At 56.9% G+C, this 26,009-nt stretch overlaps 1 protein-coding gene across 3 annotated transcripts; it reads left to right on the top strand.

Annotated features, from left to right (window-relative positions):
* Nucleotides 1-24,723, top strand: RCC2 (regulator of chromosome condensation 2). 3 transcript variants are annotated; one of them, XM_032863565.1, is made up of 13 exons: nucleotides 1-18; nucleotides 1,197-1,485; nucleotides 6,623-6,716; nucleotides 10,048-10,191; nucleotides 12,845-12,976; nucleotides 13,340-13,428; nucleotides 14,657-14,771; nucleotides 16,704-16,870; nucleotides 18,538-18,718; nucleotides 18,967-19,072; nucleotides 19,923-19,995; nucleotides 21,535-21,612; nucleotides 22,317-22,427. In XM_032863565.1, the coding sequence occupies exons 2-13, from the start codon at nucleotides 1,204-1,206 to the stop codon at nucleotides 22,419-22,421; spliced, it is 1,566 nt and encodes a 521-aa protein (XP_032719456.1). In that variant the 5' UTR covers nucleotides 1-18; nucleotides 1,197-1,203; the 3' UTR covers nucleotides 22,422-22,427. The 3 variants fall into 3 exon arrangements, with proteins under 3 accessions (XP_032719456.1, XP_032719455.1, XP_032719457.1); XM_032863564.1 differs by lacking the exon at nucleotides 1-18 and adding an exon at nucleotides 40-133; XM_032863566.1 differs by lacking the exon at nucleotides 1-18 and having other exon boundaries at nucleotides 1,204-1,485; nucleotides 22,317-24,723.
* The last annotated feature ends 1,286 nt before the right edge of the window (nucleotides 24,724-26,009 follow it).

Below are 26,009 nucleotides of genomic sequence, written 5' to 3'. Positions count from 1 at the left end.
ACATTTTAAGTGTATCTGGTGAGTGGGCTGGAACCCTGGTCTGGGCCGGGGGCTCGGGGGGAAAAAGCCCTGCGGTTCATCTCTTAGCGGCTCCTCTTCCGTTTTCTCTCCGGTTTCTCATCACTCCAACCAGGTAGGGACTGAAAATCAAAATCGACAATGTTCCGTTTGCGGGATCTGGGAAAGTTTTTTGTTTTCTTTATAACCCCCCTCCCTTTTTTTTTAAAGGAGAAAAGGTAAAAAAAAAAAACAAAACCCAAAAACAACAATCCTAAGGAAGGGGGGTTGGGGGATTGAATGAATAAAAAGGGGAAGGAAGGCGGATCCACGTGGTTTAATCGGAGACAGACAGAGATCCCATTGTTCAAAATCAATAAAAAAAAAAAAAAAAGGGCGAAAAGCGCAGGGACGCTAGGGGAAAGTAGCGGCGGAGCAGGGCACTTCGCAGCCGGGATCCGAGGGACCGGCTGGGCCACACGTTCGGGGAGGGGCGGGGAGAGTTGGGCACCATTAAAGTTTTTATTTTTCGTGTCTGTGCGAGCAGGTGTTTGGGGCTGGGGGCCAGCTTCATTCGCCCCCCTTTCGACTGGGGCAGCCCACCCCGAGGGATTAGGCTAATTAGAGCCAGAGGTCGGAACCCCCCGGCTGGCGCGGAATTCGGGGCTCGGGGAGGGGAGGGGAGGGGGGCGGCAGAGAGAATTGCATTTAATTGAGGGGGCTCGGGGAGGGGGGCGCGGAGACAAAAGCAGCAGGTGGGGCGGCCGGGGTGAGGGGAGCCCTTTCAGAGGGCGATCTTTTAAGTGTCCCGGAGCCTTCTCTAATTAGAAGCTAGGGGATCAGAGGCTCTTTTTTCTTCCCTTTTACTTTTTTGGGGATCAGGCTGCAATAGTGATGCGATGTAGGCAAATCTAACTTGAGGATGGGCCGGGGGGGGGGTGTCTCCATTTTTTTTTTATTTCCCTAAGCGGATTTCAGTCGGAGACCTGGGCTCCCGTGCGGGATTCCCCGGAGGAGGCGCGCCGAGGCCCGGGAGGGGCGCGATTTCCTCCCGGCTCGCCCCCTCTCCGCCCACCCCGCGGCCGCCACTTTGGGGAGGGCAAGGGAGGAAGTGGAGGCCGGTGGCTCGGCTGCGCTCCCCTCCCCCCGCGCAGTTTATAACCCGTCCATTGTGCGCCGCTGCCCCGTGTCTCCTCCAGCGCGACCATGCCCAGGAAGAAGGCGGCGGCGGCGGCCTGGGAGGAGCCGAGCTCGGGCAACGGCACGGCCCGCGCCGGGCCCAGGAAGCGCGGCGGCCCGGCCGGCAGGAAGCGCGAGCGGCCCGAGCGCTGCAGTAGCAGCAGCGGCGGCGGCAGCAGCGGCGATGAGGACGGCCTGGAGCTCGACGGGGCCCCCGGTGGGGGCAAGCGCGCGGCGCGGCCGGCGGCGACCAAGGCGGGCGGCGCAGCCGTGATCATCACCGAGCCCGAGCACACCAAGGAGCGCGTCGTGAGTGCGGGGCCTGGGGGTCGGTGGCGGGGGTGCCGGGGCCGCGGAGCGTCACTGCGCGTCCTGGCCGGGGGCGGCAGGGCCGGCGCAGGCCGCGGGCTGAATCATCGCTACCGCCGCCGCCGCACAACAAAAGGGCGCGGGCCGGGGGCGGGGGCGGGCCGCGGCCTAGCCGACCCCGTCGCAGTCGCCCGCGCGGCCGTTGGCCGTTGGGGCGCGCGCCCCGGGCCCCCCGCCGGGGGAGGGGCGGTCGGAGCCCGCGCGCGCCTGCCCGCTCGAGGGGGTCATGGCCCCGCCCCCGGCGCCGCGCGAGCCGACTCCCTCCGCCTCCCCTCCCCCTCCCCCTCCCGCCCCGGGAAGGGAGACTTTTGCAAGTTGTCTCGGGCCGGAGGAGGGGACGCGCGCGCGCGCGCACCGGGTGCGGGCCGCGGCGCCCGGTGCCCTCGCAGCCCCCAGGCCCTTTCTCCCTCCCCACGGCCGTTGCGCCGCCGGGCGCCGCCGGGGGAGGGGGCCGCCGGGGCGCTGCGGGGAGCGGCGGTTTGCGCCGGGGCTTTGAGGTTCCCGCCGCCTCGGCTCCGGCGCTCCGGGGGGGCGGGGCCTAGCGGCCGCCGCGCATGCCCCGTGTGGCCCTGCGCTGTCTCGCGCCGCCGGGGAGGCGGGGGCGGCCGGCGCCGGGGCGGGGTGCGAGGGCGCATGCTCCGGAGAGCCCTCCCCCTGAGGTCGGGAAGCCCCCGGGGCGACGTGGTGTTGGGGCTTTGTTCGCCGCTCGCGGTGCGAGTGCGCGGGTGCTCCGTGCCGGCTCCGTGTACCCCCCTCCGCACCCCCCACCGGGGAAGAAGCATCTCCCATCCCCTGTGCGGGCTTCAGTTCACTCGTAGAGTTGGGCCTGCAGAATTTAATTGAGGTCGTGACCAGCTCAACTCCTGATGCCTGCGGAACCTTGCGTAGAGCCAGACATCTTAGGCTGGGGTCCGCGATCCTTCAAACCCACCGGCTTTGTGTGGGACGTGTGTTGAGGAGAGATTTCGGATGGCCCCAGACGAGTAAGAACGCCCATTTAGGGTGTAGGCATTCGGGAGAGGCCCTTTTCTGTCCCCAAAGGGTGTGTGAGGCTCAGCAGTACCAGAGTGCTTTCCCCCAGAGGTGTTCAGTGTTTAAATGGTTAAAAAGAACGTGTTTCTTCATCTGCTTTATGGATGAGGAAACTGAGGCACGGAGCTTAAGGGCCTGCCTCCACATGACTTCCATATGGGCTCAGGTGTCTTTTGATGACGTTGGTAATCCCTGTGCAAAGCGTTCATGTGATGATGCTTCATAATTGCCCTCCTGTTGAAAGGGTCAGTGTGTCAGATGGTGGAGGAGAGAGCCTGTGTCACTGAAACGGCTTCACCTAGGGTCTGGGAGCAGGACAGTGCCAGGAACTGGCTGGAGTGGAGAAACTGGAGCACAGTAACGGGTATCTTTTCTACAGATGTGATTCTCCGTTCGGGACTCTCCAGCCGGTTGCCCTGCCAGGCCTTGTGTGTTAGGAGGGAAGTGAGTAGAATGGCCAGTGGGGCTCTACCTCTGCTGTGTTCTCCTGTGCACGAGTGCCTGTCAGCGGCAGGGCTCTCTTTAATCAGCGTATTGGTGCAGCGAGTTTTCTTTCCCCGAAGTGAGGGAAGAGATCCTTACTTACCCCAGTGCTGAGGCTCACCCAGGCATGCAGTCCCAGAGAGGGAGAGAGGGACACCCGGCTCTTCAGCAGCACTGCCCATGGCCGGCTTGTCTGATGGGAAGGCCCTTTCTTAGTCTTTTCTTAGAGATTTCTCTGCTTCCCAGGAGTAGACAAGCCCAGCCTTGCCTTGCAGTTTGCATTTGCCTTGTATCTACGACTCGTGTACTTTGTCCATTTTGTATACGTGTAGACAAATCTGTATGAACCTTCCTTAAAAAACAAGCAGTAGCGTGGTTTCCTTTGGACTAGCGAGCACATCCGGGAGCCTGAGCGTCCAGATGCCTTGTGCACAGTGCACAGTGGACGTTTTCGGTTCTTCCTTAGCATCTTTTCAGTTTGGTCCAGAGTCAAGACCAGGCCTGTGCTGCCCCGCTGCTTTTCCACAGGCCTGGGTCCTGGGTGGGTCCCCTGCCTGACCCCAGGTTCCCAGCTTTCAAGGGCAGCATCAGCCCTGCTCCTGCCAAGCAGGCCCGCCCCAGGCGGCCAGCTGTCCCTAGCTTGTTTCTGGAGAGGCTTTTGAGGGGGAATTTTGCAAGCCTCCCCACTGTGGAGGGCCACTTGAAGGAGGTGTATGTGTGACAGTGGCTGCCAGGAGCGGTCTGGACTCTGAGCTGAAGTCGGGGCTTGTTAAAGGTGAACCCAGGTAGATACCTTGGGTTGAGGAGCAGGGTTGCCTTGAGTAAATGTGTATTTTTGTAGAACATTCTTGGGATTTTAGTCTCGGGAAATGCTCTCTCCTGGACTTCTCTGTAGTGTTGTCAGATGAGCATTTTGCAATGGTCTGGGGTGGGTGACGTGTGAGCTCTGCAACCCTGGAGGTGACACAGGCTGCCTTGGCAGAGTTCTGGAAAAACGGGAGTGTTGCCACCTGTGCGGGTCTTCGTGGTTTCTTCAGTGTTGGTCTGCCGAGGTCGTGTGGGCTCCAGACAAGTCTGTCCCATCTGCAAGGGCCAAACACATAGGACCAGAAAGCGAGCTTGAAGTCTATTCTAGCTGATGATAGCCTGTTAGGGGATTTGTCGCTGGCATTTCTCTGAGCAGCCTTCCGCTGGTGAGAGTAGCGGTTTTTTAAAAGGGCATACGTTAAAAGGTGGGCTCTCAGCCTCATTAACGTGCTCTTTGCACTTGGGCAGTAATTCAGAAATCGCTTTGAACCAGAAAGCCTGTTTTGTTGATTGAAGAAGCGCCGTGCATTTTTCTGCCGCGGCCATTCATCTCGGACCAGCTTTTGTGCCCGGGGTGTCAGGTGGAATGAAATCCCTCCTCCTCTTGGGGAGACTGTAGGCCCTGCTTCACCACCGCAGAGCTTCCAGCCCTCAGCCCCGACAGCCATCCTTGGGGGTTCCTCTGGGTGGAGCCAGCAGACATCGGGGTCTTCGCACGTGGCGGGCCAGCTCAGGTCTGTGACCAAGAGGAGCACGGGCTGTGATTTAAGGGTGTTGGGAGTTCTGTTCCTTACTTGAATTTTCTTTTTCCTAGAAGGTAAAGGTAAGAATCCCATTAGGGAGAAATAAAGTAGGTGACCTATGGCAAACAGCTGTGTGGATCATGGCATAAAGTCTAGTCCATTAGTTTCATCCGATGGGTGAGGACATAAGGCCCAGGACATGAAAACCTGAGAAAGAGAACAGTCTCTCTTTGGAGGAATCTGACCGCAGTGCCCGGATGGACTGCATGCTCGAAGGCTCACCACAAGCCTTGTATCAGGAGGGTGGAGGAGTCTTGGAGAAGCGTGCAGCTGGCTTGGGAGCCGGTACCCACAGGCCCTTGCTGCCTCGGGTCACAGGGGACACCCGCTCCTGCCCGGGGCCATTGCAGAAGCTCTCGAAGTCCAAGGGACCTGCAGGCCTGCGAGCTGCTGCTCTGGCAGGTGCCCCTCCATGTCCTGGTTTCATGGTCACATCGTGCCCCCAGGGGTCGTCTCCTGCCCTCTCCGTGCAGACCTGAGGAGCCATGGAGGGCCGGCTAGGGGCCTGGGCAGAGACCCAGGGCTGCTGCTTCCTTGGGGAACTTGACAGAACCCACTGGCTGCTGTTTGTCCTCTGTGGTAGATCTGTAGAACGTTCCAGCCAGGCCCGCCAGCTAAACAAGGGGAGATAACCGAGGGAAACTAGGCTCCCATTCAAGTAATCCGAGTCGGTGGGTGCCGTGGGGTGGGAACTGCCCTCCGATTAAGGTCTTTCTCTAAATAATTTACGCGTGGTGAGGTCCTTCTCCATTCCTGGCTGTCGGCTTCCCCTTCACAGGCTGTCTGCAGGATGTGCCCTGTACAGGGACCGTCCTCCTCCAGCCATGTAAACATGGACGCGTGTGGTGGGACCTGTTCAGTGGGGTGCTGGGTCATGCCGTGTCACCCCTGGAGATGTGTTCCTCTTCAGAAGGCACGCACTGTGTCGCTGAGTATCCCGCTGGGGCAGGCACTGCCTAGACGTAGAAAGATGGGTGGCTTGCTTTCATTGAGAGCAGTTCTGCAAGCAGAAGGAAACCATTCTTTTCGGTGTCCTGGGGTGGCAGGGTCAAGGCTCACGGCAGAGAGGAGGTGGGTGCGTGGCTCAGAAGCGAGTCTCTGCCTGCTGGTCAACTTTAAAAAGTGTGTTTGGACTTTTCAGAAATGGAGTGCACTGCTGAGAATGTCCTCATGAGGGCCACCCCAAATGGGACAGTGACGTGCCCTCCCTTGACTGGCCCGTGCTGTGTCGTCCTAGCACTGCTCTGTGTGGGGGGAGGCTGAGGGGCTGGACTCCAGGGTCCTGGGGCTGTGAACATGGCTTCTCCCCTGGAGCCTCCCTGTCCCCACTCACCGCTGCTCCCCCGGCTCCCAGGCCACAGCCAGGACGGGCCTCCCGGCTGGGATCTCCCCTGTCACATGGTGCTCTGATGAGGTGTTGTCGTTCCTTCCCCGCCCGCCCCCCCTCCACCAACCAGAAAGGGGCTAGGCATAGTAGGCCCCACGCAGAGGAAGGATGGTCTGAAGTCGGGTGACGCAGGGCTCCTGAGGCTTGTAGTTCATGGTGCGGCGCCCTGCTGACCCCAAGGTCAGCTGCTTTAAGACCCCCTGTGCGCCCTGCCAGGCCTCTTGGAAATACCTCTATAGGCAGTTTGCAGGGTGGAGGGAAACATACATGTAGCTGATTTTTTTTTAGTGTTTTGCAAAAGGTACTTCCAAGAAAAATCAACAGGTAGAGATCAGCCTGGGCCTCAAAAATGAGGTGCTGCAGGCAGGTTTGGGATTCCACACCCTGATGAGGTGGTGACCACCTCGCCCCCCCCACCACACACACACAGCAGGGGGAGGCGTGAGTAATGAATGACAATTTTTCTTTTGTTTCTGGCTGTCGTCGGACAGACTGCCCAGCTGGAAGCAGCATTGCAAGCTAATCTTTTTTTTTTTTCTTTCTTGTCCCTGTCTTCTCTCTGTAGAAACTTGAAGGGTCTAAGTGCAAAGGCCAGCTTTTGATTTTTGGGGCAACCAACTGGGACTTGATTGGTCGAAAAGAAGTGCCTAAACAGCAAGGTATGAGACCCGGTTTCCAAAACTGTGCGAAGCTGTTTGTCGAGTGCTTCCCTGTGTGCTAGGTGTCCCGTGTGGTTCCTGTGAGTCCTCGCCAGGTAGGTGCGCTCTGCATTGGCAGAGTGTTCAGAGAGGCCAAGCAACTTGCCTAAGGCCACACAGCCCCTCCAGGGAGAGGGCAGGACTTGAACCCAGGTCTTGTGCCAGTGTCTCATTTCACTGTTCTGTGTTGTTGTTGTTTTAAGATTTTATTTATGTATTTGAGAGAGAGAGAGAGCGCATGCAGGAGGGAGAGGGGAGGACTCCAAAGCAGACTCCATGCTGAGCACAGAGCTGGACACGGGTTTCTGTCCCATGACTGTGAGATCATGACGTGAGCGGAAACCAAGGGTCTGACACTGAACCGACTGAGCCACCCAGGCGCCCCTCACAACACTGTGTTTTAAAAAACCAGTTCCGTTGAGGATTAAACGGGAAAAGTATAAACCATCAAAAAGAACATGGACGCCTTCTTCCCATCCTCCTCCTCACATCCGTTACTTTCATGATCATGAAGAGGCTGGTCCCGTGGGCTGTCAGAATGTCTAAGACGTTCGTCACATGTCACACGTCCAGCTTGTTAGACGTTACGGAAGAGGCTGCGGTCCTTTGCACGCTGCCACTTTGTTGCGGGAACTGCTCAGACAGAGCAGGTGGCAGAGTGTGGAGTGGAGAGAGCAGAGAAGCCCCAAGAAGGAGCTTTTGGTGCCCAGTAGCTTTTAGAAAACCGGTATCTCTCTTCAGGAGGTTATGGGCCAACCAAGAGAAGTGAAGCTGGCCTGTTGCCATGTTTTATGGCTTCTTGATTTCATTTGGAAAGATTCCCAAAGTACTTTCCGACATTGCCCAGCAAACAAATATTTGCACATGGACACTCCCTAGTGCCTCAAACCGGGCAGAGAACATCATCGTATTCCATGAAGGCAGCAGGACTTCCAGAAGCACCAGGGGTCTGTCTGGAGACGGACCAGGTCTGCTGGGGCTGGTGTCCGGGAAGCCCCTCTGGGGGTGTGACAGCTGCTGTCTCCCTGCTAGCCCCGTGTGGGCTCTGCATTGGGTCTCTGAGCTGCTTTTCCAGTGAGTGGCCCGCTCACAGTTACGCACTCGGGCCCCGAGCGGGGAAGTAAATGCCAGAGGAAAGCAAGCGGCAGGGTATGGGCCATCTCCTGTGGACAGAGGGTGGGGTGCACTGAGGCCAGGCCGGGCTCCCCACACCGTAGGGAGGTCCAGAAGGAGGGAAACTGCCCTGTGGTTTAAAATCCACTCTCATGCCCTAGTTATAGGCGTTTTGGGTGCATTTCAAGAGTGCCTTTTTGTCTTCTCCCATTCCAACCTTTGCTTCCCTGGTTGGTCTCCCTTCAAGCGAAGTTTTATGTTATTAACAAACATTCTTCCTAAGTACTTTAAAGTATCTTTAAAGTATCCCTGACCTTGCTGGGAGACTCTAGGGAAGGGGAGGTATTTATTGTCCCTCTGCTGCAAGCCAAAGAGGAAGAGGAGTCCTCCCGCGCTGGCCCTTTCCAGTCTCCTCATATCCTGGCTAGGGAGTCGACCAGCCCCCCAGTGCCCACTGTGGCGAAGCCTCTGGTATTGGCATGATGGCCACATCGTTGACAACGTGACACGGTGGCTTGTGCTCCGTCCCCAGACCGCCAGGCTGCCTGAGGAGCTGCCACTGCTGCTGGGCACTGGATTTGACTTGGATCACTTGAACGGGGGTCCTTGGAGGTGGGGACAAATCCTAGCCCTCGGGCCCTCAGCATCTTGGGCATTGATCTTCCTGAAGCTGCCGTAGGGAAGAGGCTTCGGCAAACCAGGGTATCCAGCCACCTGTGAGACCGGTCCACTCCAAGCTGGGTCCGCCGTGGTACACCTGTTCCCTCCACGGTGTCCCTGTGTGCAGTGCGTTGTTCCCAGAGATGACACGCGTCAGTCCTGCCACCGTCCTTTTTCACCTTCGTGATAAACAGACTACAGCAGATCTTGTGAAGGCTGTCCTGTTCGGTGTGCTCTTTCCCAGGAAATTGTCGGATCGTCTTCCACCTTTGGGGAGAGCTCAGGCGGGGAGGCCATTGCTGTGTGTCTGGGGTGCCGACTACACACAGCGTTCCCTGGCCTGGGGGCCCCCTGTAACTGAAGGAGGACGTGCCTCGCGCCCTCTGCTGGTGGGGCGCAGGCAGGGCAGGACTGGCCTCAAAGAGTCTCACCTACGCTTTTCCCCTGGAGTCGGATTAAGCATCCGCTTCATCAGCTCCAACATCCAGATTAACGTGACACGGTTGTTGTGGCAGCCACTAGCATTTCATAACGGTCATTACAGGCCTACACATGCGGCTCGTGTCTCTGTCCTCAAGAGCCCCAAGTTGAAAATACTACACAAAACACTGGCCATGCCCTGTCCGTGAATGGCGAGGAGGGCGAGTTTTGAAGGAGGCGGCTGTGTTTTTCCTGCCCATACACCCTCCATTGTTTTGAGTCCTTCCTTGGGGGCCAGGCATTAGTGAGGCCCTGGGCTTGGTAGGGCCTGGAAGGCTCATGAGTTCAGTAGGCTTGAGTGCTGGGATCGGCCTCATGGTGAGCGGGGAGCCATGAGCTGGGAGAGGGGGATGGGGGAGTGGGGGGCTTCCCAGAAGAGGGGGTGCTTGTCATGAGGTTCAAGGAACAAGCAGGGGACAAGGAGGGGCATTCTGTGGGAGGGAGTGCATGACAAAGTATGGGGCCATGACTTGGCCACTACAGTGGGACCCCTGGGAAAGGAGGAAACTGTGGCAGGGGAGGGGTGTCAGCTAGGCCCCCTGCACAGGACCTGGTAGATGTGCCAGGCAGGGCAGGTGGTTCTGGGGAAGATGGGGACCCTCAGACTCCACTTGGAAAGGAGCTTCTGGCTGTAAGGGCAAGGCCAAGGTGGGGGAAAGGACAGGCAGGGGAAGGTGAGAAGGGGTGTGGGGAAGGAGATACTGAGCCCACCGCCAACTTTCCTGGGTTGGGCTCCTAACAGGAGGGAGAGGCCCTCCTTTTCCACTGCTTGCACGTGGGTGTGCTCAGCAGCCTGTGCCCAAGGGTCTGCAGTCCCCACTGGTTGGGGACAGAGACGGCCGGGGCGGGGGGTGGTGGAGGCAGTCATTTTGTTGCAGTTGCAGACTTTCTCCTTAGGCAGCCCGAGGCCAGGCTGTTGCAGCACCCAGGGGGTCCTGTGTGGTCGGAGAGCGGATGCTTTGTGGCTAGTACCCTTTCTTGGGGTGCTTTCCGCCCCCTGGTCACTGTGGGTGTTTGATTTGCATTCTTCCCTTTGCAGCTGCCTACCGCAATCTCGGTCAGAATTTGTGGGGGCCCCATAGATACGGCTGCCTGTCGGGGGTCCGGGTGCGGACCGTGGTCTCGGGTTCGTGCGCTGCCCACAGCCTCCTCATCACCACGGAAGGGAAGCTGTGGAGCTGGGGTAAGTCTGGGGTCGGGTGGGATGGGGTGCCTCATGGGAGTGGGGTGGGCTCCCTCATGGAGCTGACTTCCTTCTCTGTCTGCCTGGAAGGGCAGCTTTTTGCAGTGGTATTTCTTCTCCCTAATTTCCAGCTGGTCTCGCCTGTTCCCTGAAAGTGCGTCCCCTTCCTGCACTCTTTTGTCATTTGCTTGTACATAGCTACTGAACTTTTTGAATTCTTTTTTTGGGGGGAAAGATTTTATTTATTAGGGCACAAGTGGGGGAGGGGTGGAGGGAGAGGGAGAACCGGGCTTCCCATTGAGCAGGGACCCCCCTCCACCTCACCCCCCAAAGCGGGGCTCGATCCCAGGATCCCGGGATCATGACCTGAGCTGAAGGCAGACGTTTAACTAACAGAGCCACCCAGGCGCCTCGAGTCCTCTCTCTCTTTTGATCCTCCTTTTTCCTGAATGTTCTGACGGAATCTGGATCTTTGTGATCCTGAGGCACCTAGAATTGAATTCCTATTTTAGACACGCTGTCCCCAGGGCAGACAGGCCCCCCTTCTTGCTTCGTGGCACAGTGTTGATGTAAGACCTCTGTTCTTGCCACTTTAAATGCCGCTGGCCACGTCATGGCATCAGTCGCCGTGTCACTGCGATCCTGTCCCTCTGATTCTGGGGATCTCGCCCGTCTGCAGGTTTGGTTGCTTGGTTCCTGTTTCTTTATACATTTCTCGTCAATTGAGTTTACTTTTTCTGAGTGGAGTTGGTCTCCTGCTGTTGGACCCCCTGGCCTGGGTCCCTGGGAGGCAGTGTCCTTGCCCTTGGTCACCTCCTGTTCCAACATCCCCTCCGTGGGGCCCCCACGCACTGCTGCCCATTTTTTTCCTTCCACATTGTTGATGCAGGTCCTGAGTAAGGCTCAGTTTAGCCCCACGCCCTCTGGTAGCCCCCGGCCTCTTCCCGCAGCTGGCTAGGTTGGCAGTTGTCCCCGCCCTTTGTTTCTGGTCCTTTGGCTAGTTTTTAGTCCATATGACTGCTTTTTTATTTCGGTCTGTTTGAACAGTTTTTTGCAATTTCATGAGCTGCCGTACCAAAGTCCAAATATATTAACATCTGTTGTCTTCACTGCACTCTGCTAATTTTGTAATGCTGTTGGGGGAAAAAAAAAAAACTAACAAGTGTGTCTGGCCCAAATTTAAACTTTATAGTTTCTTGATGACATGCTGACATTGCCACGGTTTTCATTCTCCCCGAGTGGCGCGGAGGTGTGTCCTTCCCCCAAAGCACACCCCTCCTGCCTAGTGTTCCAGCGCTGAACACAGCAGTCTGTCAGAGCTCCGAACTTGAAATACCTTCTTTCTGATCTCTTTACTGAATTGCACTTAAATGGTGCTTCTAAAAATGGGCCTTGTGCTGGCCCTTTGAGCAAGGAGTGGTGCAGGGGTCGTGCACTTGGCCCAGGGCCCGAGCAAGGACCTGTGCCCCATGAGTAGATTTGGGGGTGGGGCAGGGAGAGGACATATCCTGGTGCCATGGTTAGCTGCTTAAAACAGCCCGGGCTGGTGTTTGGAAGATTGAGTGCTACAACATGTCACTCTCGAGGGGTCCACACCTGTCAGCCACTCAGGCCTCTTGAGGGCCCAAGAAACCATGCCTTTCCTGGCGAATTTGGACAGCTCCCGGTAGAAGCTGATGTCTGCCTTTCCAGCCATCAGGATGCTTGGTCCTTGTTCTTATGGCTCTGCCCTCTGTGTTTTTCATGGTGGAAGGTTAGAAGGCCATTGTCAGGGAGGGGTGGGAACTGCTTCCTCCCCCTGCCCCCAGGTGCCCTGACTTTTTGGCCCTGTGAAAGGTTTGATTCCTGCTGTGTGGTAGTTCTCTTGGCTGGGGGGACCTGTGTGGGGCCCTTTGAGCTCTTTGGTTTGAGGACTGTAGTAGCCGGTGTTGAAAACCAAGGGGGGCGAAGGGGCTCCTCCCTGTGCACCCTGCTTGCCCTGTCTGCTGTGGGGCCCAAGGGCCTTGCCAGAAGGTCTGTGTCTCGAGGCTCATGGCCTGTGCGGGTCCTATGGAGGTGGGCTTGGCTCTGCTCTGTGGGCGTTGTTTCCAGGGCAGGTAAAAGGAAAGAAATGACAAGTAGAAATGAACCACGTGGTCCATGGAAGACACCCAGGGCACTGAGGTGACTAAACTGTGTGGGGCAGGTGTCAAAAATGGTTCCTCTTTTAAAGTCCATCTCAGGAAGGGAGCGAGGGAATTATTGTCTGGCAGGTGGAGTGAGAGCTGGGAGTTTCCACGTGCTCCCCGGCTCGTGCAGGACCCCCAGGGCCAACCTTCTCTCCCTTGGGGGTAGAGCCACAGGAAGTGCTCCCGGCTGGGTTCCAGCTGCTGTCCCAGAAAAACAGGTCAGAGCAGGTGAAGGAGGTGGCGGCGGCCTGCGGGACCATCTCTGGGGACGACACTGTGTACTTTGCCCTGTTCACCCGGCGCCTCTCGAGGTGCTCAGGAGGTTGGCTGTGGACAGGGAGTGGGGTGCTCTCCGCTGCCTCCTCGGCTGTTGCTTGTGGAGGGCGCCTTCAGGGGGACCCAGGTGTGTCTGCCTTTCCCAGGACACTGCTCTCCGGCCTGGCCACCCTGTGTCCTTCCTACGGTATCTTGCTCTTGATCTGCAGGTCGCAATGAGAAGGGGCAGCTGGGACATGGTGACACCAAGAGGGTAGAAGCCCCCAAACTCATTGAGGGTCTGAGCCATGAAGTGATCGTGTCTGCGGCATGTGGACGGAACCACACCTTGGCACTGACGGGTGAGGAATGGCTGGTTTCTAATGCATCCGGGCAGGCGGCCACGCAGTCCACCCTGGGCACGGGGGTGGAGTCGCCTCTAGCTGTCGGTCAGGATGGGAACAGTGCCTGGAGAGCCCCAGAGGGTGCTTCTCAGAGCCGCTGGTGGCCTCTCCCACCCGTTGGCATTAGACAGTGGGCCCAGAGGCCAGGGCTTCGAGGGCCTTTTGCTCCAAGCTGCCCGCCCCACATCCACCGCCTGGTCTCGCTCGCACTCTTTCTGCCAAAGGAGCTATTTGTGATGGTTCGGGAGCCTTTGATCCCAAATCAGGTTTAGATCCCTCAATGTTCTTTTCCCCTTTTGTGATACTGTTCTTTCCTTCCAGAGACGGGCTCCGTGCTTGCATTTGGAGAGAACAAGATGGGGCAGCTCGGCCTCGGCAACCAGACAGACGCTGTCCCGAGCCCCGCACAGGTGCTGCTCCCTCTCCTGGTGCCCGGCCTCTGTTTCTCTTTGCTTTTGTGCTTGACTGTCCAAGCTGAGGACAAGCACCACTCCTTGTAGTTCAGTCGATGCCTTGCGGAGACGGTCTAGATTCTCGGAGTGGAAATCACATGTTGTAGTCTTTAAAGCGCACCTTCTGGGTGCCCGTGGTCAGAAAGCCTCCTGACAACTCGCTCTCCTTGAACGAATTAGCTCCAGAAGCCTTGTTTTAAGCCTGTTTTTTTCCAAAGAAAGTGAGAAATGTTCGATGCATGCCATTTGTCTCTGTAAATACTCTGAGTTCTGACCCTGTGTGGGGCTACCCGCCAGGGGCTTACAGCACCCAGCCAGGAGTTGGGCGGTGTTTTATTCCTGAGGAACATGTGCTCCCATCAGAGAGGTGGGGATCCCACCTGATGGTGACCGCCAATGTCAGGCAAGACCACGTGCTAGTGAGAGACGAATGGCTGGAAGGTGACGGCGGGGGTCCCATTGCCTGGTCTGAGAAAGACGGTGGGCAAGGCTACCTGTGGTTTGAAGGATTTTGGAAATAATCCCCGTTGTATCTGTCATTTGCACTAAGGAGGAAGTGACGGTTTCTAGAGCAAGGTGGGAATGACGGGCTGGGCCCAGGGTTCAGGGCTTGTTGGGTGTGATAAGAGCGCGGCTTCCACAGCCTGTCTGACACGTGTCTCCAGAGCCCATGCCGAGTTCCTGTGGTGGGGGGGGGGCTTGGCTGGCTTCCTAGCTTTGAACGGTTTTATCTCTTGTCCACACCTTCTGTGAGGGCTAGTTGGGCTAGTGTTTCTAGAGGGCAAGGAGCATGGGAGAAAGCTGCCCTCTTCCAGGTTGAGGCTGAACTGCTTGCTAGTGACTGGGTAAGCTTTGGGGGTTATGTGTGGGCTAGTCTCTGCCCCCCCGCCTCCCCGACTTTGGGCTGCTCGGCCGAGGTCCATGCTGCCTGGGCGCAGTATCGGGCATTTTTGGGAACGCAGGGCTGGGCCCACCATGTGCCCTACCTTGGGATTCGACTCTGCCAGGAAGGTGGGCGTCCCAAGAGTGTTTCTTCATGGACACTCTGGGTTTTAGCCTTCAGAATTCCTGGGTCCCTTCAGTTTCCTTGGCAATCTGATTGTTTCACACCAACCTGCAGAGAGGGGGAGGCTTTTTTTCTGCCTTTTGAAACAAAGTCTGAGAGTCTGCTGTCTTGTCTTTTCAGATCATGTACAACGGTCAACCAATTACCAAAATGGCCTGTGGGGCAGAATTCAGTATGATAATGGACTGCAAAGGGAACCTCTATTCCTTTGGGTGCCCCGAATATGGTCAGCTGGGTATGGAAACGTTTTTTAAAAGCTCTGTAATCTAACTGCCTATCTGGAACCAGAAGTCAGTGTGGGCCTGCACACACATGTTGGAAATGTGGGTAATTGATCACAGATAATAGCCTTGATCCGTTAAGTGGGTCTCCCGTTTCCTGGGACAGCCCGTCCTAAGTCACAGGGTGGTGGAGTATCTACAACGGGTTGGCCTAATGATCAAGTCGGGCCAGGATTCTGACAAAGGATTCTTTTTTCTGGGAGGGGGAATTCATTTATATGTAAAAGGATCTCAGAGTTTTTAAGAAAGAAAAATCAAACCACTGTCATTCGGTTTCATGTTTAAGAGTTCGCCTTTATTGGAAGCGAGAATGTTACACGGTGAAGGTCGTCCTGCGGACCCGGGGCTGGGCGACTACCCCCCACCCACCTGAGTCCCCTTCCCCGTTTCTGTCCCTGAACAGAGCGTACGCCTTCAGAAAAAGTCATGTCTGTCTCATTGAGTAGAAAGGGAAAGCTCAGAAAGCAGTTCCTAGTAAGTGGAAAACGTCTCTCGATCCTGATTTTACAAGGTCTCCATTTTCTTTCCCATCTGACACCAAAGTGTGTTTTTTTTAATTGTCCCCCCCCCCCCCTTTCTGGCGTCTTCCCACAGCCCAGCCCCTGGCGAGTAGGAGGTGAGGAGTGGGCGCCCTCTGCTGGCGCCTCAGCTGCATGCCACTCCGGATCCCCACGGCCCCCATATCTGGGTTGCCGGGTCCCCACGTCATTAAGAGCAGGCAGATGGAAGACGGTATAAATAGAACAAGGAGCATCGCGCTGGCCTTAGACTTCAGGGAACAGTGACTTTGTGAAACTAAATATACCTCGAGTCAGAAGTGAATAAGAACGAACAGCCCCTTACGCACATGCAGTGTTGGTTGCCAGGGAGCTGCCAGAGGCTGTTGGAGAAACCGTTTCCATGGCCACAGGCCCTGGTGCCATCCCCAAGCCCGGGCAGAACACCGGAAGCGTGTTTCCGGTCTCTTTCTGGAAGTGCGTGTGGCTCCCCTGTGGCCTCTGGCTGCCCTGGATTTGCAGACCGGCAGGTGGATTTTCCTAGGGGGAAAACTCCGTGACCTTGGCAGTGATGACCATGGCTGGTCCTGGAGCAGGGACCGTGTGCCACGCACTCCCAAGTGCTGAATCCAGACTTTGGGGTGCCCGGTCTATGTTTTCTTAACGATAGTTTGAGATATGGGCTTTACGTGTGTCTGTGGAGTCAGCCCTACTTGTCAGCTTTCTTTGAAACCCACTTTGAATATCATTGTCCAAATCCAGAGAGGTTCCTTTCCTTTTAGAATTAGAACATACAAATGTAACCTTTGAGAAGTGTGTCCGCAGCACACATGCCTGTGTCATGTCCCCCCCCCCCCGCCATGACGCATTTTACTGGGTCAGGCAAGGCAGAGATGGGCGTGTGCCATTAACTGTATTTTAACCGCCATAATGGTATAGTTAGGTTATCAGGAACTCCTAAAAACTCAAGTCTAGGGATTGTGTGTTGAACTTTTTCTGTTCGTTCTTGGAGCAAGCAGGGGCCGAGTGAGGCCACACTTGGTAGGCCATTCCTTTGAATCTGTGGTCTCTGGCTTCTGTGATCACGGCTCGTGGGTAGACATGTGGTCGGTTACAGACTGATGCAGACGCTACAGGTGCGTTTGATGATGTCTTACAAAGCAACATCCTTTTTGGGGGAGGGTATCCTTGGGTGTTTGCTGTTCTGTCCTGTTTATTTCTTAAAAATAATTTGCTTCAGCGCCCACAGTCAGTTTCATGGTACTGATTGGGTTGTGCCCCAGGTGGAAGGCATCATGTTGGTTGACAGAAATGTCCCATGAGGCCCTGATGGGCCAGGCTGGGGCCTGTGCTCTCCGCCGCCGCTGACTGCTGGCTCTGTCGCCCCAGGACACAACTCGGACGGAAAGTTCATCGCCAGGGCGCAGCGGATAGAGTATGACTGCGAGCTGGTACCCCGGCGAGTGGCCATCTTCATCGAGAAGACGAAAGACGGGCAGATTTTGCCAGTCCCCAATGTGGTTGTACGGGATGTGGCCTGCGGAGCTAACCACACGGTAAGGCTTGAGGGTTTCTGGCTTTTCCTCTGCTTCCCGACTGTCACCTCTGCGGAGAAGGATGTGTGTATGTTCCAGTGTCCCAACGCTCCGCTCTAGCCGGGAGCTGATCCCAGAGGCCCTCGACCGCCTGTCCTCCCACGGCTTTGTGCTGCTCGCTTAGCCACAGGGTGTAGTATTTTTGTTTATAGTTTTTCTAACAGTTTCTGGAGACGCAGCTGAAGGACAGACGTTTGGGGTCAGAATCCTACTGCAAGTGTCTCTCTGGGATGGCTTTTGTCTACCAGAGCACCACAGGACTTCTTTCTAGGTCTGTAGTCGAGGGTGTTGAATGGCTTTTAGCTGTGAGGGCTGTTCCCTTAAAGATCACTTTGGATAGATGGCCGTACTGTTTTCTGTGTGCGTACTGTCTAGTTTTGTTTTGTTTTGTTTTTATAAGATTTTATTTGACAGAAACAGAGAACACAGGCAGGGGGAGTAGATGAGGGAGAAGCAGGCTTCCCGCTGAGCAGGGAGCCCGGTGTGGGGCTCGATCCCAGAACCCTGGGATCATGACCCGAGCCGAAGGCAGCTGCTCAATGACTGAGCCACCCAGGCGCCCCTGATTTTGTTCAAGATTTTATTTTGAAGTTGTCTCCACAGCCAACCTGGGGCTTGAACTCGCCACCCCGAGATCAAGTCACATGCTCCACAGACTGACCCAGCTGGGTGCCCCCGTATTTGTGTCTGTTTATCTTTGTTGCCTTTTTGCAGTTATTCTGCCCGAGCGCGCCTGTGAGTCCAAGTTGGCTTTCTTCTCTTGAAAGAGCACTGGGCTGGGAGTCCAGAGACCACACTGGTCTGCTGGTGTGCAGCTGACTGGCGTGTCAACCTCAGGCATGGCTTCATCCCTGGAATCCTCCCTGTCCCGTGCTCAGTGGTGTGGGCTAGGAGATGTTGGTCCTCTGGAGTCTGAAATCTGTGGTTCTCTTCTGTCCAGTGTGGTCTGGGGAAGCAAAGGTCGATCTTGTACGGGCCTTCTTACATCACGTGGTTGTACTAGGTTACACGTTCACACCGTTCAAATGCTGGACAGTGAAGAGGCTGTGATGGATAAGTTTTTCTTGTTTTGTTTTGTTCTGCTTAAATAGGGCTCCACACCCAGTGTGGGGCTTGAACTTAGAATCCTGAGATCCAGACCTGAGCTGAGACCAAGAGTCTGATGCTTATCTGAGCCATGCGGGTGCCCCGAAGATCAGTTTGAAATTGTTTTTGGTCCTTGTGACCAGACGGAGGTCCCCTGTGCACGGGTGGGATGGGGGGTGTCTGCGGGGTGTCTGCGGAGAAGGCCCTGGCAGGCTTTCCGTTCGTTCCTCCTGCGGTGCTGTCTGCGCTGTGATTGGGGGGACCAGGGCACTGACCTGCCTGCTGGGGCCTCAGGCTCTTGCTTCTGATGGGGAACCATGGGTACTTGTGACTTGAGGGAGTACTCGAGGACAGAAAGTAGGGCCCGCGGCGGAGGGAAAGAGGAAGTGCCCTTGCGTCCCCTGCCTTGGGGGAGGCTCAGCTTAGCTGCAGCATTTCTGCCTTTTACGTTGTGCTCTGCTGTCCTCTGCAGCAGCGCGATGGCGCCTCCTGTCCCCTCCTGTGGGGTCCCATCCCACACTGTGTGTTCTCTCTGCCCGCAGCTGGTCCTGGACTCTCAGAAGCGCGTCTTCTCCTGGGGCTTTGGTGGCTATGGCCGCCTGGGCCACGCCGAGCAGAAGGACGAGATGGTCCCTCGCCTGGTGAAGCTGTTCGACTTTCCCGGGCGCGGGGCGTCCCAGATCTACGCTGGCTACACCTGCTCCTTTGCCGTCAGTGAAGTGGGTTAGTGACTTCCCCATCGGAGCCTCAGGCGGTTGGGGGGGGGGGGAGGTGAGCCTCCCGGCAGGCGAGTACTCCGTGGGTGGGGAGACACGGAGTCCTTCCACGTTCCCAGACCGAAACCCCGGCGTTCTGTCGGACAGAATGTTCCTCTGCTGTCCCCAGTGTGCGGCATCTTGCCTTTCTTGTTGAGGAGAATTCGGATGTTGGCACGTGTGGTCACAGTGGGAATGTGTCTGTCTTTCCCCCAGGTGGGCTGTTCTTCTGGGGGGCCACCAACACGTCCCGCGAATCCACCATGTACCCAAAGGCCGTGCAGGACCTCTGTGGCTGGCGAATCCGGAGCCTGGCTTGTGGGTATGTGGCCAAGGCTGCTGGGGAGTGGGACATCTGTCCCCTTCCTAGGCCTGGTGGACACCCCAGGGAGGGCGCCTCTTCCCTTGAGAGGCTCTTCTCTTCCAACCCACCACCCCCGCTCCCTCCTTCAGGGCATCAGACGCAGTAGAATTCAGGAGGGGAGGTACTGTTTGTTCGGGGCAAGAGGGGTTGGTAGGTCCTGGGACAGATGGAGGCTTGTCTTGCTGCCTTCTCAGAAAGAAGGGCGTCTTGACAGTTTCCGTTCTCCAGAGGCTTGGTAGGCTCTGCTCATCTAGCAAGTTAAAATGATTTTAGCTCCACATGATGGTAGGATTTTAGTGACTCTGATTTGCTGGGAAGGAGAGATTGTCCTGAAGCCGGTGCTTTTCAGTTTATTTTAAGGACACCTGTTGAGTTTTCTAGCACGCCTTGGTGAGGAGTTTGTTAATGTTAATCAGCTGTCAGGTTGCTGTGGGGGTTGGGGGGGTGGAGCGGGACGGTGTCGTTGGGGGAGGGGAGCTGTGGCTTTAATCTCCCAAATGTCCAGCCCCGAACATGTTATTTTTTTGTTGCATTCCACTCTCTTTGTAATGAGCTCTCCGTCCTGACTCGATGACCTCTTTTCTTGGTGGGAAGGTCTGGGGTTCGGGGGCCTGCACGGGACACCGGTGAGGGGTTCAGAGAAGCCCGTTGGCCGGGCACGTGTTGTGGCAAGTGCGTGCCGTGCAGGGTTCAGAATGGGATGGACTTGATCTTGGTGCTGCAAGTCCCAGCCTGCGGGAGGTGTCGGCGGGGTCCGGGGTTGTGGCTGCACTGGTGACACCCCCCCCCCCCCGACCTCTGCTTGTAGGAAGAGCAGCATCATCGTGGCCGCCGACGAGAGCACCATCAGCTGGGGCCCGTCGCCCACCTTTGGGGAGCTGGTAAGCGGGGGGCCTGTGTGGCCAGGGTGGGACACAGTCCGCGCTCTGCGGCTGCCTCCTGAAAACGGGCAGGAGGAGGAGAATGAGTGTCTGCTGGAAGGCGATACGCTCCCTAGTCTTCGGGTCTCGTTGGCTTTCAGGGGTCTGTACCTGTGCATTCACAGGGACAGGGAGGTTGAAGATCCCTGTTCCCCGGGGTCTTGTCAGCACAGCTGAGGTGTGCAGGGGCGTGGAAGGGGGCGTTTTCGCGGCTCCCCTCCAGGAGGGGTCGTGTCCGCCGGGGCGATGGGCACCGAGTAGTAGCGTCTGCTGCTGCCCAGAGCGGAGCGCCACGGGGCCAGCCTCTTGGTCACTTGGGGACACGGTGCCCTCGCTCTTCCTAAATGCGTGAAAGTCTACGTTGCCTGCTTTTCATCTCCGTTGCCTGACTGATGAGCACCCATGGCCCTCGATTTCTCACCCATACTTGGCCTTCCCCAACCAACCGTCTGATTCTTCAGTTCTGGTGCCTGATGAGTCTTTAACTTTCAATTTCTTCGTCGAGAACAGCTTGGCTTCGGAGCCCGGCTGGCGCTCTGCCCGTTCTAGCTGCGATGATCCTCAGCCTCTTTGTTATTTCCTGTGGGGAAGGCGGTCTGTTTCCCTTCCCGCCTCGCTCGTGGGTGGGAGCTGAGGGGTGATGGAGAGGAGGGAAGGGAGGGCGTCTTGGTCCCTTGAGCCATCTCCGGGACTTGGTGGCCTTGTCCTCGGTGTTCTTTGCCGACTTTGGGGGTCCACGGGGGCCCCCGGGCAGCAGACATTCCAGCCCCCCGAGGTGGCCCTGGCTGCAGCCTCGAAATCAGGAGACAGAACCTGGCCCGGTTTTTATGGCTCCTTCTCAGAGAGAGGAAGGTGTTTCTAGGGCCTGTCAGAGAGAGATTCCGAATACCAATTTAGAAACCAGAGGGGAGCGAGAGGGACTTCGGGGCAGCGGCCCAGGGGCAAGGAGGAGATGGCAGCGCGTCTGGGAGGAAGCACTCCCTGCACGGGAAGGGGTGAGGAAGCACCTGGTGGCAGATGGAGCTGGGAAGGGTGGGGTCTGCCAGCTGGAAAAGCCCCCATCCCCACCCTATCCGAGCCGTGCTCTGGGAGCAGTCTTCCAGCAGAGCCTGCCGGCTCTGGTGTCCTGGAGTCTGGGGGTGGGGCCCTGAGGGGGGGCTCTTGGGAGTCTGGCCTGCCAGTGAGTGTGGGGACCGCCAGGGTTCTTCGTGATGATGGTGTCTCCCCAGACCCCCCCGCCAGAACACACAGACCCCCACAGGTGACAGCTCAGCATCGGGCCCTTCTTGGGTTGAGAATCAGTCCCTGGTGGTAGCGCTTGTGTGGGCCGGTGTCGCTCGCCAGGCCAACCGTCGTGTCAGGCACGGCGGGCCTCTGTCACCAGGCCAGCCGTCGTTGGCTCAGGCTCCCGGACAGCGGGGTCGCCACACGTCGCTGTGGTTCCCTCTCCTGGACCGTACGGCAGTGACCCCAGTTCTGCATTTCTGTTCGCTTTGCCAGGGCTACGGGGACCATAAGCCCAAGTCCTCCACCGCGGCCCAGGAGGTGAAGACGCTGGACGGCATTTTCACCGAGCAGGTGAGCGGGGGCCTCCAGGCCGGTGAGAAGCGGAGGGCGCTGGCAGCCGGGCGAAGCGAGGCCAGGCCACACGAGGCCTCCTTAGGCTGCTCCTGGGCTTGTGCGCCTATTCGAGGCTGGTCTCGTCTCCCTGAGCAGCTTCTTGGCTGCCTCGTGCTAGAGGATTTGGTGCGTAACGGGCGTCCATAGGACGTGGCACAGGGGCGGGCCAGCCAGGCTCAGTAGGCGTTCTCACCCCAGTGACACCAGCCACAGTTCAGCCACGGCGGATTTGTTCTGGGTACAAGGGTACCGCAAACATCTGCTTTGCACCTTCAGCTGAGACTACACACGATTTGGCCATGGGGCAGGTGGTGGCAGGGGGTGGGTTCCTTTTTTGTCCACCAGGCCGCCCTGCCCGCCCTTGTCTGTCATCCCACAGGCAGGGCGTGTGACCTCCACACAGGGTGGGATTGTGGTCCAGGGAGGCAGAGGGAACAGGGGGCAGGACCTGGGTGTGTGCTGATGGCATCAAAGCCCTTCTTGGTGGTAGCCTGGAACGGGGCGTTGGTAACGGGTCAGCTCATGTGGACGCTGGTGTCATGGAGCCAGGGGCATGGAGGTGGTCCCGGCCCAGGCTGCCAGGCCAGCTGAGCGGTGGCCCGTTGTCTGCTCTGCTCTCCACGACGGGCTCGCGCATATCCAACCCCGATTTGTTCCCCCAGGTGGCCATGGGCTACGCACACTCCCTGGTGATTGCTCGAGATGAAAGCGAGACCGAGAAAGAGAAGATCAGAAAACTGCCCGAGTACAACCCCCGGACCCTCTGATTCTCCCGGAGCCCTGCAGCCCCACACCTCCCGCGGCAGCTGTCAGTTCCACGTGCACTGGGACCGGACGTCCAATGAGGAATTTAAAGAAAGCAAGAGTTGACCGAAGGTGCATTTTTGTTAGACTCCCTGAGGTTCCATTTTATAAGTGATTTCAACGTCAACTACCTTTTCTGTATGCTTTCCAAAGTGTTTTTTTTTTTTCTTCTAATGTTTAATTAAAATATTTGCTCATAGTTGACTTACCATTCCTACAAAAGAGGCAGAAACTCTGAGCAACCTAGGTTTTTTTTTTTTTTCTTTTTCTCCAAGTGGTTTTTCTTTTTCTTCCTGTTCCTAAACACACTTCTTAGAACACCCCTTTCCAGTCGTAACTAGCACGTGATCCGAGCGGGTGCTCCCTGGGAGAGGAGTCCCCGTTGACGCAGAAAGAAAGGTCCCTTCTGGGAGCCAGCAGCAGCTGGACAGAGACAGTGCTGGTGGTGGATCTCCATCCAAAAATCACGCCCGCCTGCTTCGGAAGCATCTGGGTCACTTTCTTTCCCGCTTTTTCCTGTAGACCAGCCGAGGCTGGCCTTCTGTTTCTCTCCTTGGCTGCTTGTAAGCCCCAGCACCTTTTGGCTGCAACATTATTAGAATCTGCCATTTCCCCCCTGGTGGGGGCTCTGGGGTCTGTGTTTAGCCATTTTTTATATACTTTAGCTGTAAAAGAAGTCCAAATGAAAATCGGGTGATTGTGGACCCAGTGGGACTTGGGGGGTGGGCAGACGAAGGGACAGCATGTCTAGGTCACAGGCGGCTCTGAGGTTTCTCTGGACGAGCTGGAGCCGTCTGGCCAGCACTCGCCATTAGAGATTGATCAGCCAGCAGTTTAAAAAAAAAAAAAAAAGTGCATTCTGGAGTCCTTGCAAGGAAGGATCAGCCCTTTCCGTACCAGCCTTGATCACCTCTGTGCTTCTGTCTCTATCCTCTGCCGGATCCTGCTGGAACGGGCCCGGTCTCTGAGACACGGGGTCCTGTTCTGCTAACCCAGCTCTCTGGTCGCCTTGCTTGGCTGTGGTACCAAATAGTTGGGATTCCTGAAAAGTCCCCCTTCCCCGCGTGTTAGCGCGGATCTATGACTGCCACCCCGCTTCCTGCCACGCGCCCTCTGCCTGAGCTCGTCACCGGCGGTGCGCTGCTCTGCGTGAGTTACGAGGTGCCTTTCCCGGACCCCTCCGCTCACTTGGACCCAGGAGAGGCGACAGCTGTGGCTGGGGCTCTTGGTTTCGAGAGGGTCAGGATGGGTTTGGGTGCTTTAAAATAGATTTTTTTAGTTCCGTGGTGCTTCTGGGGGAGAGGGGGTTCGGACTTGGTGGGACACGTGGTGGGGATGGGAGAGTTGAATATGGGTCTTTTTATTCTTTGCTTTGCTGTTGTTACCACTTGTCATTGTCTTGATGTTAAAATGCCAAAAATGATCGAGTCGTCGTTGCTTTCTTCCCTGCCCATCCCCAATGGCGCCTCACAGCGTCTGCCTTTCCAGGGCGTTTGACAGGACAGGATCTGCCCCGCCAGTCCCAAGGCCCTTGTGCAAGGAGAGCGGGCCTGCGTCTTCCTAAGGTTTAGTCTGACTTCATGCTCATCTTTGCTGTCCTGTGTCAGTCCGTAGTCCAGGGGAGAAGCTTCTGCTAAACTAACCGAATTTGTCCAAATCACCCTTAGAGCCACCATCTCGGGCTCTCACTTCTGTGCGGGGCACCCACCCTTTTTCCTGGACATGAGTCTCTCTCCTGGAACGGGGCTTCGGCATATGTGCCCCTTGGACCCGCACAGCAGTCCCAGGGTCCCCTCTGCGGGAGCTGCCCTGGGGCAGGCAGGGCTCCGATCTTCTGGGGGACCAGTCTGAAACCCGCCACCAGCCTATTTGAGGGCTCCTTGCCAGGGACCAGAGCAGCATAGGCTCAGAACTTCCAGGTGAAGACGGCCCTGTTCTCCACCACAATCACTCCTTTTGGCTTAGAATTTTAAGATGAACTTCCTAAGGGGGGGAAATCCTTCTTGACAAGGAATTAGGGGGTTGTCCTGCACTCCAAAAGAAAGAGTGTCCTTGCGCCGACCCCCTTGGGCCTCTGACCCGCCTTCCAGCTCTGGAGGGCATCTCTGGAAGAGGGGGGTTCAGGGCTAAGGGGAGAGAACACCTGAAGAGGTTGTGATTTGGTCGAAGGTGCCTGGTTTAGTGCTGTATTTGTCTTATTTTTTTTTTTATATATATATTTCTTGGAGTAAACGTTTTAAATAAACGACATCATTGTTTACTCTGTTTTGGCTTTTGTGCTTCTTTGTCAGTAGAACCAGCGTAAGACCTTAAGAACACAGAGCAGCTGGGTTTCCCCATGCTCCCCGCAGTGGCCCCTGCCTTCACCGAGGCTCCCCCTGAGAAAGGCTTTCGTGGGAGCTCGGTTCAGTTTCTAGGCTTCAACCTGGGTTGAAGGTGAGTGGAGCTCCCAACTCTCCCTGGAAACCTGAGACCCTCAGGGAGGTGTCCCCCTTCACTGGCCCAACTAAAAATGGGGGTTTGGGTTTGCCCACTGGGGCTCTGAGGGCAAACATTCAGGCACGGAAAAGCACGGGAACAATGGTAGGTCTTGTGTGCCCAGAAAGGTCTGTCCTCATTCCCCACCAACACTTCCAAGGGGATCCCCCAGCCCTCCCGCCACTTAAGCACTGGTCACAAAGGCGCTCCAGGTCAGGGCCACCCCCCTGCCGGTTGTGCAGCGCACTGCCCACTAGGTGGCACCAAGGAGCCAGTCGGGTGCTCAGAAGCCCCAGGCACTTAGCAGTGTCCGCCTTGACAGCCTTTGCTCCCAGGCTGCTCCCCCACTGAGCTCTTAACCCTGCGGCCGGTGGCCACCTGCACTCACCAGTCTCCCAACACCCATCACTGCACAACCTCTGAGATGCTGGCTGCCCTCAGTCCTCAGATTGGCCTCCCCTCCCCACCTCCCAGTCTTTGCCCCTGCCGCCCCACCACACCCCCAGCAGGAGGGGCAGAGCGGGAGTGGCCCCTCAGACGCACTTACCTTAATAGCATCTTTGTGCCATCCGCTCAGGGCCTGGCAGACAGGTAGAAAGAGGCAGCTTTGGGTCCCAGGGTGGGCGTTTCTTCTCTCCTGGACACTTGAGGTTAACAAAGGTACCCTGGCCCACCGCGCCCTTACTGTATCTTGCCCTTCTGACCCCAGAGAGGCCGGTTGCCTACAGGGGGTGATTTCTCACTCCCCTTCCCCAAGCCTGGAGGCTGTCCCCGTGCTCAAGCGTGTAGACCCAGCATGTCAGAGGGGCTTAAACTAGAAAAGAATTGAAGGAATCGGAGTCCAGCCTTGTCCCTGCCCTCATCCCTGCTCAGGTGGCAGCCTGACCCCAGGAGTCCCAGGGGCTCCACTTTCCATTCTCAGGTGTCCTCCCCGTCCTCAAAACAAGGCAGCTGCGACCAAAATGCATTGGGAACACCTAGGACTTTAATGGATACTTAGTAACCACTTCTCAGCTGAGGACCATTTTCCAAGGGGGTTCGAGCACATTTGAGCCCCATCTGCCGTCCCCTCA

This window comes from Lontra canadensis, unplaced genomic scaffold (assembly GCF_010015895.1).
Source record: "Lontra canadensis isolate GAN:19392208 unplaced genomic scaffold, GSC_riverotter_1.0 scaffold25, whole genome shotgun sequence".
Classification (NCBI taxonomy): Eukaryota; Metazoa; Chordata; class Mammalia; order Carnivora; family Mustelidae; genus Lontra; species Lontra canadensis.
The sequence above is the reverse complement of the archived record's forward strand: the minus strand, read 5'-3'. Positions and strand labels throughout refer to the sequence as shown.